Here is a 12,500-nt window from a genome sequence, read left to right on the forward strand (position 1 = left end):
AGGAGGTCTACGCATCCTCTAGGAGCTTCACCCTGCCCGCCTTACGAGTATTCCTACAGCCCGGAACCACACCGGCGCTCCAGACACACGAATAAAGCCAGTAAAACGGGAAGCTCAAGAACCATTCACCGCTCGAACGCCGCGCTCACCCACAGCGCCCTCGCGCGCCACCACAGCGCCAGCGTCAATGACTTCCAGACGAAGTACACCTGCATCTCCGAGTCCGATGCCGACACGCTCGGGACCAACGTCTGATGGCGGGAAGCTGCCTCCAGATGCCGCCGCAGCCGCCCTGCTGCTGCGAACGGGCAGGACGCCTCTCTCTCCGTTTCTTTCCCTTTTAGGAAAATTGTCTTTCCCCATTTTCCTTCTATCATCATTTAATTTTTCCTATCATTTATTTTTTACTTTTCCATATGATTCTGTTTTTAGATGTCTAAATGGTTTTGGATATTCACAAGTCCAAATTTTAAAATCTTGAAAATGCCTGCCTGTCTTCAGTTTTACATTGTCTGTTTGAATGTTTGTCTGTTCACTTTGAGTAAGTATAGTGTCCACCAATAAAGTGTTTTGTTATTTTCTTTTCCTTTCATTTATCTTCTTATTCTAGTTACTTCCTTGAAGGAAAGATTGTACAGTATTTGTGAACAGACCACGAATATTTCAAATATTCAAGACTATACTTCATGACGTTACTGCCACATTTGTTCGTAACATCGAGTTTGTTTAAATGTTGCAAAAGAAATGATGCAGAAACTCTATTGCTATAAAATGGGAATTCCCTTGTGATTCACACCATAAAGAGAAGTATGCATATGCCAAATAGGATTCCAATCTTGAAAATTCCAAGATGCCGTCCAAACGTAAAAGTGATGAATTCAATAAATGGGCTGGTAACTAGAAATAATGGCATAAAAGACTTTATTAAGCGTGTAGAACCTACAAGCAAATAGTCTCACCCATGCTATGCATTTTGTACGTACATTATTGCATACCGGAGCCCCTCAACATGTCCATTCTGATCGCCTAGCATGGTCAGCGTGTGATAAGCAAAGGGAGTATAGAGACTTTGGCCCTTTCTTAAATCTCACGCATCACTAGAACCTCTCGCAAAGGGGTACTGAGCTGAGCTGATAAACCTCAGTCCATGGATCTGAAATATCTTGACTGAATTTCAAGTAAATGAATAGATGAATATTTTTTTTAAATCTTTTTTCTTTTTTTTCATCTTCAAATATTTTAAATCAATTCATATGAGAATGACTAAAACGAAGTGAAGAAGTGAAAGCGATAGTTCGGCTTGAATCTCGGCCAGAGTGGAATGTTGGTGGAAAATGCATTGCAAGTTGTGAAGTGAGGAATTTAAGCGAACATTTGGACATTACATCTCACAGAACCATTTCATGCAGCAATCCAGGTCCGATGACATGAATTACAAACAGGTATGGCACACATTATCATCCTTTTTGTTATCATTAACATTATTGTTATCATTATCATTTTTATTCTCACCATTGCTATTATTACAATCACAGTCATGATAGTAACAATAATGATAATAGAAAAGATATTGATGATAATAATCATCTCCATCATCATCAATATCATTAGCTATATTTATCATTGTTATTGTTATCGTTATCATTATCCGTTTTATCATAATAATAATAATTCTTATAATAATTATTGTCGTTCTTTTTCACTATAATTGTTGCTGTTACTGTTACTGTTAGGTATAATTGTTATTATCATTATTATTAATCATTTTATCATTATCATTATATCATTATCATTGGTGGTACGTTCCACTCTCGTTTACTGGCACTAATTTTGCAAGAGCCCCTTCCTAATTGCCCACTGAGTCAAATCATCCTCATCATCCTTATCATTATCATTATCATTGTTATTATTGTCATCATCATTATTAGTATCATTATCAGTATCGAAGTTTTTATTATAATTATCATTATCCTTAGTATTAGTTGTAGTATCATCATTACCATTATTATTATTATCATTATTATTAGTATTATAAATATCATTACCATTATCATCAATATTACTATTATTATTATCATTATTATTGTTGTTGTTTTTGTTGTTATTATTATCATTATCATCAGTATTACCATTATTATCATTATTATTGTTGTCATTATTATTATCGTTATTATCATTATCACTATTATCATTGTCATTACCTTTATTATTACTGATACTATTATTATCACTTTTATTAATGTTATTGTTATTATCATAATTATTATTATTATAATTATTCTTGTTAGTATCATTACCATCATAATATTGTTATTATTATCATTATTATAATCATTGTTCTTGGTAATTCTTTACCACTACGTCACAAAATTTATTCAGCAATCTAAGCTGCCTTGACTGGGCGTGCCCTTCGGTAATTTCCCGAGGGAGGAGTTAATGGGGGACTCTGCCATTGTCTGCATCTCAGTATGCATGGCGACGTAGAGCCAAAACATGAGAATACCAAATGGACTTTAGCTGTGAGCGGTCTTTTTAACTTTATTTGTGGCGTTATCGTTTGTATGGTTCCTATCTGCAGATTATTGCTTGTTTCGACGACTGCAACTTTTGTCCTTTACATAATTATCATCTTTAATTTCACTTAACTTAATACGCCCATACCGTAAAGTGTAACCTTATCATCAGTATTTTACGGTGATGCTGAGGAGGAGGAGAAAGGGGGGAATTGATGTCACAAATAAGAGTATTATATATAAAGGACGGTGAGAATAAATTTAAATCCTCTCCCACATAGTTACTCAAGCGGCTGCCAGAGGGAAGCACGTGTATCACAACAAACCCATCTGCTTTACGCCTGCATACATTTGCCGTTTTGTGAGGTAATAAATTCATGTCATCATGTAGCAACAATTGTGTGTTAGATTTAGATGGTGAATTACCCACAGAGTAGGTAATTGGTTTGTAGACTGATTGGCTGCGATATATGAGGCGGGGAGTGTTGGTCTGCTCTTGTTTGGGTAAATTGTGAAGCATCTTCGCAGAATATTACGAGGATTACGTGCAGTTATTGCAGTATTTATTACATTTTTGGATAGCCGTAAAGTACAGGATAAACAGCACTTGCAATTGATAGCAGTTCTATATAGAAGCTCTGTTGCCGAGACTAACGTGTTTGGCATCAGTATCCTCACCCTATAGGTCTTAACAGTAACTTTTTGTCCCTGGAAGTCAACTATAGGGGCGGCATTAGCTCAAGTGGTGATGGTATGGGAATACTCAGCTTTTACAGACATCAAGCATTGTAAATGTAGAATACAAGCTATTGTCTTGTATGGTATAACTCAACAATCTAGAACTCGCAAATAATAATCTCAATCTCATATACTCAATTTAGTTGGGTAATTTTATACAATAGTTCTGCCTAATGGATCAGGATGATATTGTTATCATTGGATGCTTCTCACCCTCTATTATCCAAATATATAGATTTTATTGCACAGAAAGCCTCTCATTAGCAAGAAGCTTGTCTTCAATAGCAGTGGAGGGTATGAAAGGGACCAGGGATATTACAGGGTGAAATAAGAATAATAACACGTAACATAATGCTACCATCCCCTAGGCCTACCCTTTCCAAGGAAACAAAAAATCCTCGCACATGTAGTTCACAGTAATAGATAACTTTGGATTTATAATGTACCAACTTGATTAATGCTGAAGAAGGTGACGGAGGTGGGGTACATTCAGCAGCTGGTTCTAGGCTGGAGGAGAGTGACACTGCAGCACACAGGAAGTGGTGCATCCTCACGTTCAGGTCCTGGTTGTGCATGAGGAAAATGCACTGATTCAGGCACCTTGCGAAGTATTCACATATATCTCGACAATCCTTCCCTGGCCCATGATCATACCCTGTTGATCAAGAGCCCAGTGAACCATCACCTCTCAGTAGAAAATCGACCAGTCAGTGAAGCTCACTGGGCTCAGGCCCAGCTCGTGCAGCTTGAACTGGTATGTGAACCTCTCCTGGACGAAGTAGGTCACAAAGATCAGCAGGGTCTCAAAGTTGAGGTGAGTTTGCTCAAAGATGGAACCCATGAACAATGAGGCAGACCAGCCATATTTCTTCCTCTTCTGCTTCCTGACTGCCATGGCCTTATCACACCTAAACCTTTTCTTGATAAGTTCCAGGCATGCTGGCTGCCCACACCTAGTACAGGCCCTATCCCTATACAGCAAGGCATTCTGGCTTATGGTGATTTCACACATGAAATCATTCACAGTGTGTGAGCACCCTCCACGCTCGGCCATCTCAGTGATTATGGATGTGCAAACGACACAGTGCTGGCAGGCCCCTCTCATGGCTGTTGTGGACATAGATTATGGTGTCCAGAAGAAAGGAAATTTGATCTTGAAGCTACATTTTTATTCAATATTTCTGTATTTATGAATATTCTTTGGGTCGACCCTCACACAATTTTAAAAAACTTTCTGCAAGTCCCCAATTGGTAACAATCTAGGTTACCATGACTTGGTGACTACCTGAGGGGAGGGTTGATTGGAGGCTCCACCCTCAACCCCCCCTCCCAAACATTGTCTTCTCTGTATTCACAACAAGGCAGAGCTGAAACTCAGGAGCACCAAGGGGACTCAGACTGTGTGCAGAGCTTTCCACAATCTTTTTCCTTAATTTGTGGCATTACCATTCATATCTGCAAATTATTTCTTGTACCAATGACTCCAATTTTTGTTCTCTATAAGAATATCATCTTCAATTTGCCTTTGCTTAATGTGCCCACAACAAAGATTAACCATCTTTTCTAAGTTATTAACATTTGTTTACATGTGTGGGTGTCCCACACTTTTGACAACATCAGCCCTTTTAGACAGGAGAAGTATACAATGTATACAAAATATTGCAGGGTAAACATCTTAATTGATATAGTGAAATTAAAGAATACTGGCCAGTCAGAATTTCTGAAAGAAAATGGTTCTACAGAGCAAGTCACACAGTATTTCTTTATAGGGAAGTAGTATTAAATGTTCACAATAACATTAAGAGGCAGTAATTTAGTTTAGCAAAAACAGGATTGTGCAACCTCTGAATATCATGACTTCTTGGCTTTCTGTTATAAAAACTGACTGTATGGAAATCTAAACTCTAGAACTAACCTACCCAAAGCTAATGTTATATTGCACTTTGTTGATCAGGCCACCATAGCCTCTGTATCTATGTTGCTGTAGCATAGGCAAGCAGACCTCCATCTCTTATGTCTAGGCAAGATAGACCTCTAGGGAGTTCTTTATTTTAGGAAAAAAATGCCTGAGAGGTCTTCAAGTTCTCTTGGCAGAATATACATGTTTGAAAGATATTGGCTTTCTGTAGATGTACAGAAGTTTCCTATAGCATGAAGTAAGTGGTATCAGAGAAGTATAGGAAGAAATATCATTGTTCCCTGCTTATTATATCAATAATATAAATATTTTCCATTTGAAGATTTGTCATCATTCTCTTTAGAATAGTGTCTTAGTGAACAAAGTCAAGCTGTTTCAAAATAACTTAATAACAGCATTCTTTCAGTACATGAAAATGGCAGAGGACTACGAGGATTCTGATTTCTCCTTATCGTGGACTGATCATCTGCAAGTTCTCCAGAGAGTGATTACAGCTCTGCGTTATAAGGTATTTTGGATAAATTATACTGTATCTTGCATAGGGACAAAAGGGGAGGGAGGGATTGAAATAGTAAGTGAATATCCCCCCTTCCAATCAAATGATTATTTTCAAGGTTCTCTTGTTGATATTTTTCCCCAGAAGAGAACGGTTACCATTAAGAAGTAATTGAGAAAACATCATGCATTTGATATATTTGGTTAATGTGTAAAATCTTCTTACAGGAGCAGTTTGCAGATGTGACCTTAGTCTGCAACAAGAAACACTATCCAGCTCATAAGTTTGTTCTGGCCATGTGCAGCTCATACTTTGAAGAGCTTTTTGAGCACATCCCCAGCAAACATCCCATTATTGTTCTTGCCGGTATCCCTTCTGAGGCATTAGAGAAGTTGCTTGACTTCATGTATCTCGGCCAGGCAGAAGTGCATGGCAAGGACTTTGACCGGCTATTAGAAGTTGCACAAGAACTGAGGATCAGGGGCCTCATGAATACAAGTGACCACCCTGAAAACCAAGTACAAGTGGTAATTACAATGCAGCATTTATTTTTTCATAGCTAGACACAAGTACTGCGTATTAGGTAATATAGACAGTAACCTCCAAGAGAGTGGTTTCAGAGCTGGTGTGTGTGTTTCTTATGAGATGTAGAATTGTAGAGTTTAATGATTGCTTGATATACTTGTAGGTATGAAAACTATTTAGTAATTGATTAATTGATATGGATCTATATACATAGATTCATTGCCACAAATAAAGGGTGTATACACATATATCAAGACAAGTATGCAATATTAACTTTTATGTATGTATGTTTGTATATATGTATTGCATATTTGATGCAAAATGTGTGTGTGTGTTCGTGTGTGTGCGCATGTGCCTGGGGGGGGGGTGCATTTGTCAGTGTACATATATATATATATATATATATATATCTATATATATCTATATATATATATATATATATATATATATATATATATATATATATATATATATATAGACACACACACACACACACACACACACACACACACACACACACACACACACACACACACACACACACACACACACACACACACACACACACACACACACACACACACACACAGACACACACACACATACACACACACACACACACTCACACACACACACACACACACACACACACACACACACACACACACACACACACATACACATACACACACACACACACACACACACATATGTATTTGTCAGTGTATACACACACACACACACTCACACCCACACTCACACACACTCACACATGCATACACATACACACTCAAACATGCATACGCACACATATACATACATACACACATATACATACAACATACATACATACACACACATACTCATACACATGTACATATACACACATATACACATACACACACAAATATACACATACACACATAAACACACACACACTTAAACACATATACACATAAACATACATACACACACACACATTTTGTGTGTCAAATATGCAATACATACATACAAACATACATACATAAAAGTTGATACTGCATACTTGTCTTAATATACTTTTGATATGGCAAATCTTCAGTTCTTGTCCAATTATCTATGCATCAAACTTTGAGCCTAGGCTGAATGACAAGAAATATGATTGATTTGATTCAAGTCAGTCAGGCCTTGCCTTGGTATATCAGAGAGCACAAGGGAACATCAAAGGTAGTCAAACACAATGGATCTCTCAATGTATCATTTTCCTTGTAAGTTATCTCCAGTAGAATTGGATAAGAAAAGATAGCATTTGTTAAAGTAATAATTTTCCTATGATTTAACTTTTTTTTTGTTCTAGACTATTAATATGGTGAAATTGCAGGACAAGCACGCAATTGGCAGTTGACTGGTTTATTATGGAAAGAATTCAGAAATATGTTGTACTTGCTTGTGCCATTTTGTTAACAATATTGCTATCAAAAAAGACCTTAAGTATGAGAAGTGAATGAATGAAATAGTTTTAAAAAATTGCCAGTCTTATCAAAAACTTTTATTTATGTATGATAACAGTCACCGGATTTGGATGTTTTCTTGTAGGACCAGTTAGGCATGAGTTTAACTATTTCAAACAGCTTGGTCAGGTTTTTTTGAAAAATCTTTTTGTGTCCCTTTGTCTGTGTGTGCATATAAGATATGTATTTAGAATAAAATTGTATTATCTATACTCTAAAGAACAAAGATATAATAGTGGTAAAATATTGTAGTTTGGTAGTTGAACTGTACTTATACCTGTAGTGATAAGTAGATATAGCTAATTGAAAGCCTGACTGGTACTGAAGTCAGAAACTGATTGATTTAAACACAAGATCAATCTTATTAGCAATAATGTATCATCCCAGGTACTTCATAATGTACTGTATTTTATTACTAATGCATCTTTTGGACTTGGTCATCTTCAGTGTTTTAAAGGTAGGTTTTGTTTTTCCCTCTTCATACACTTCTTCCTCTTCAGGTGTCTCCTTTTTTTTTCTTTCTTTTTTTTTCTCTCTCTCTCTCTCTTTAAAGTGGTAATAAAAGTATATACAGTTTAAGAAATAATGCCTGAGTAGGTATGTTTATATTTTAACAGTATTTCAGAGGTCCAGGTCATTTTTTCTTCCACTTTTTTCATTATAACCTCTCTTGTAGTTAGGCCCTGCCTCTGTGCAACCCCCATCCCACACCTAATTGACTGAAAATTCTTATTAAATTTGTTTTTTTATTTTTCTTAAGCAAAGATTTTTGTATTAGCTGCAATCATATGCATTTTAACACATATTTAGAAAATTCTAAATTTAGTTGAAAATGGTACCTTCCGTAGAATTTGAAACATTCTTTGTAAAGACCTCTCACACAAAAGGAAATTATGGTTCTACGTTATACATGTCTATCTTCAAATTTATGCAGGCTAGTGCATGTATATGAAAATGGTCAGTGAGTGAGAAAGTTGTAAAAAGGATTTTAAAGAATTTTTTATTTGTTTATTAGAGGATGATTGATTACCTTGAGCATAAATTATTATTATTATTAGAGATTGTGAAACCAAAATTAGATTATTGTTTCATGCTTTACATCTTGCTCATGCCTTTTGATTTTTGCGCTAATAATGATAATAGTAATAAATAAACGTCTTGCAAGAATTCCATGACAGAAGAATTTATTTCGCAGAGTCCACCATTCTCAATATTTGCGTAAAAAAGTACAAATAAAACATGCACTCATGTCATAGGAAATATGTTTGTCATGAATGTTATACAATGTAGAAATTCAGCTTTGCTTTACTCTTGTGTGTTAAACAATTAAATAAATGATTCTTGGTGACATTTTAAGATTTGAAATGTTATTATAGAATAAAAAATAGATAAAGAATGCAATGGAATGCTGGTGATGCTTGAAATTTCATTGTTGGACTTTCCTCTCTTTACCAGGCCCTTAGAATTGGCGCATCATTGACTACATTTTCAAATAGATTGATCAAATGAAAGAAACTCAAAAATTATAATAGGCCACAAAGCAAAATTGACTGGCTTTGGTTCTTTACTGATACTGAGGTAATTCTGATTTTCATCACAAATATTGTATACTGACTTCAGTTGTAACCAATGTTTTTTACTTTTCGAATTTAAGTCTTAGTGCCATGGAAAAGTGGACCTAAATCTTTTGCACAATTCCTTAGGTCCAAAACACACTTACTTATATGGTGTCTACTTGGAGAATAAGTGTATATCCAAGTACTTCTTTGTGCTCCTGTTTGCATTAGTGTAATAGGTACTTGACTCAAGCACTATTTTGGATGTCTAATTTAACATATTTCTTTGACTATAGTCAAACATAATTTGAATCAACGGTCCTGTGCTGTAGATATTACTTTTAGAAAGATTTCTTAAAATAACTTGTCTGCATATGCTTTTGTATAATTGGCCTATGCATTATCCCCAGGAGAACCAGACAGTCTTTCAAAGCATCAAACAAGAAGTAGTGGAGGGAGTCAAAGTCGCAGAACCTGTGAGTTTAGCAGAATTTTCATTAAATGGAGAACTGGTTGAGGTCAGTATAATATGATTTTCTTTTTAATGTTATTTTAATTTTTTTTCCTCATAGGTTCTCAAGGCAGCAGTGCTGAGATATATTAGTCAAATGAGATTGTAATCATTTGCTTTTGGAGTCGTGCTTTTTCGATGTTAGCCCATTGTTGCTAGATACATACACTGTCGATAATTTTTTTATTTCAGTAGTTTTGTTTACACATAGATTATTGTTAGTATTACTATTATGATTATTATTATTGTAATTATTATTATTATGATTATTGTTATTATAATTGTTATTATTAATATCATCATCATCATCATCATCATCACTGTCATTATTATTACAAGAATTATTGGTTATTATTGATATTGTTTTTGATTCATCATCATCATCATCAGTATTATTAGCTATTATTGTTATTGTTGTTATTAGGTATTATTAGTAGTAGTATTATAATTGTTATTATTATCATTATTGTTATCATCATCCACTGCTGATGGGATGTTTTGCTCTCGTTTACTGGTGGTAATCACCCAAGAGCCCCTTTCTAATCATCCTCTGAGATCTTGTGTATTATTGACGTCATTGCTGTCACCCTCACCATCAGCATGATTTTGATTAAGACACAGTCCCGTCACCCTGGACCTCAGCCAGATTTTTTCATGACTGTACATACCTGGCCCTTAGCCAATTTTTTTCTGTCACACAGATCCAGTGTGGTAATTGATTCCTTTGTGACTGTGAAGCCATTTGCATGTAAACAAATTCAGTAAGATTAAACCACATTGGATAGTTCTTCTGTACTTGCACTCATTTTTACTTATATTGAATTTACTTTTACAATGAGTGAAAGAAAGGAAATGAAGACTGTGATTCATGTTTTAAAGTTCTAAGCAATTTTTTTTTTTCCCCATTTTCTAGTTGGAGAACAAAGACAAATTTAATTTTTATATTTTTCATTTTCAGATTGTTGGAGAACAAGGAAAAAATGAAGTTAAAGATCTTGTTGATCTTAAAGCTGTAAAGAATGCTAATGGTGACCATGTACTGACCCACACTGTGACGAGCAGTATGGTAGTGGAAAGTAGTTTTAATAATAATGTTGAAAGTAGAAAAAGGCAAAGTAGCAATGAAAATGGTGACACTACTTTAAATAAGTGTTCCCAGTGTGAAAAATGTTTTGAAAGTGAAGATCTTTTGAATTATCACAAAATAAGCCATATAGAAGACAAATTTTTTACATGTTCAGATTGTCCATACAAGACTTTGAATTATAATGATTTTAAAACACACACCTCAAAACATGCAAAGTCACGACCCTATTCATGTCCATACTGTCCTGAAAAGCAAGTGAATAAAGAACTGCATATCAGTCACCAGCAGAAAGTGCATCCTACCAAGGAGGTCACCATTACAAGGACAGAATCACTCTTTGAGAAAATATTAGTGAAATACGACCAAGAATCTTCCCCCCAGGTTGCAGAGGCGAAACCCAGTCTGTTCCAGCAACCACCTTCCAAAATGCCCAGGACATCACGATCCCCTGCAGTAGAAAGCTTGTCCCAAAGGAACACTGAGTGGAGTCAAAAAACCAGTGTTAAACGAATAGTAGTACAAAAGCAGCCAGGAAGAAGATCATCTTCAAAATCCTCCAGGGGCAGGAAGTCTTGAGGGAAGCTTAGAAACAAAGGTTGCATCTTCATAAACTGGAACAGAATCAGAAAAATGGGTAATAGTTCCTCAGTTTAAGCTTTAAGTTATTCTAAAGTGTCTAGTATGGTTTGTACAAGATAGAGTAAAGAGGGAATTCACTTCAACTTGTGTCTGAGCAGCTGTATGCAGGAGATTAGACCACTAGTCTGTCCTTGGGAAAGTGAAGTCATATTATCTGTATGTATTTTTGAGTGTGAAAAAAATTTACTGTTTTTTTCTATTGGTTTCAAAGTCATCATATTTACAACTGGTACAACATTCCCTGATTTTAGGGGACCATCTGGATAGCTATGGGTTTCCATGGTTAGAATTAAGTTAAGGGAAGTTTCAAATTTCCTTTGTGAATGATGGGCCTCAAATACATAACCCTTGCAGGGTATCATAGGTGGTGCTTTGATGTTATTGCAAAATTTTCTCAATTTTATAGGTATGTTCATTATATCACAACAATGAGTGGATTAGAGTAAAGCATGACAATAGATAACAAAATAATAAGAGGAAACACAAAAGAAAATTGCACACTTGAAATATAGTTTGCATGTGACTTCAAGATGGCACTCATTTCCCAGCTGTGTTGGCATTTGCTAACCCACCCACCTCTAGCATTTGATTTATTCTGTAGAAAGTTGTGTTGTTATTATGATTTATGTCAATTATTGGTCTGTTTTAATCACATTTCCTGATGCTGAATCATTCGTAATGTATTAAGATTAGTGATGTATTATTATTATTTCTCCATGCTATTGTTATAGAAGCGAAAGATATGGGTTTCTAGATTTATTTATTTTTTAAATTTTGACCAAACCTTTGTCTTAAATTCTTTGAGAGAGAAATGTGAATGCAATTTTTGCTGTTTTGAGCAGAAAATAGTCTCACTCGGAAACCATATACGGAAAGACCTCCAGATTAGTACTTTTATTGTATTATTTTTGTCTTTTTGAGCAATGGTACTTGAAATATGCAAATTAGCATCATCTGGAAGGTGGAACACCTCAAAAACTTTGAGCACAAAAGAAGTGCAGTTGTATGATATATGATCAGTAAAAAA

The 12,500-nt window shown here is 35.4% G+C and overlaps 2 protein-coding genes across 2 annotated transcripts in view; both read left to right on the forward strand.

Annotated features, from left to right (window-relative positions):
• LOC138867709 (uncharacterized) overlaps positions 1-568 on the forward strand; it is a 12,943-nt gene extending 12,375 nt beyond the window's left edge. The window contains exon 7 of the mRNA XM_070144285.1: positions 1-568. This exon is cut by the window's left edge and continues 762 nt beyond it. Within this exon, the coding sequence (XP_070000386.1) occupies positions 1-255 (255 nt within the window). The 3' untranslated portion in view covers positions 256-568.
• Positions 569-2,800: 2,232 nt separating this feature from the next.
• Positions 2,801-12,500, forward strand: part of LOC113824655 (transcription activator GAGA) — a 10,855-nt gene continuing 1,155 nt past the window's right edge. Inside the window, exons 1-5 of the mRNA XM_027377416.2 lie at positions 2,801-2,879; positions 5,576-5,677; positions 5,893-6,192; positions 9,647-9,754; positions 10,706-12,500. The exon at positions 10,706-12,500 is cut by the window's right edge and continues 1,155 nt beyond it. Coding sequence (XP_027233217.2) covers positions 5,579-5,677; positions 5,893-6,192; positions 9,647-9,754; positions 10,706-11,410 — 1,212 coding nt within the window. The 5' untranslated portion in view covers positions 2,801-2,879; positions 5,576-5,578 and the 3' untranslated portion in view covers positions 11,411-12,500. The remainder of the gene's footprint in view (positions 2,880-5,575; positions 5,678-5,892; positions 6,193-9,646; positions 9,755-10,705) is intronic.

This window comes from Penaeus vannamei, chromosome 31 (assembly GCF_042767895.1).
Source record: "Penaeus vannamei isolate JL-2024 chromosome 31, ASM4276789v1, whole genome shotgun sequence".
Classification (NCBI taxonomy): Eukaryota; Metazoa; Arthropoda; class Malacostraca; order Decapoda; family Penaeidae; genus Penaeus; species Penaeus vannamei.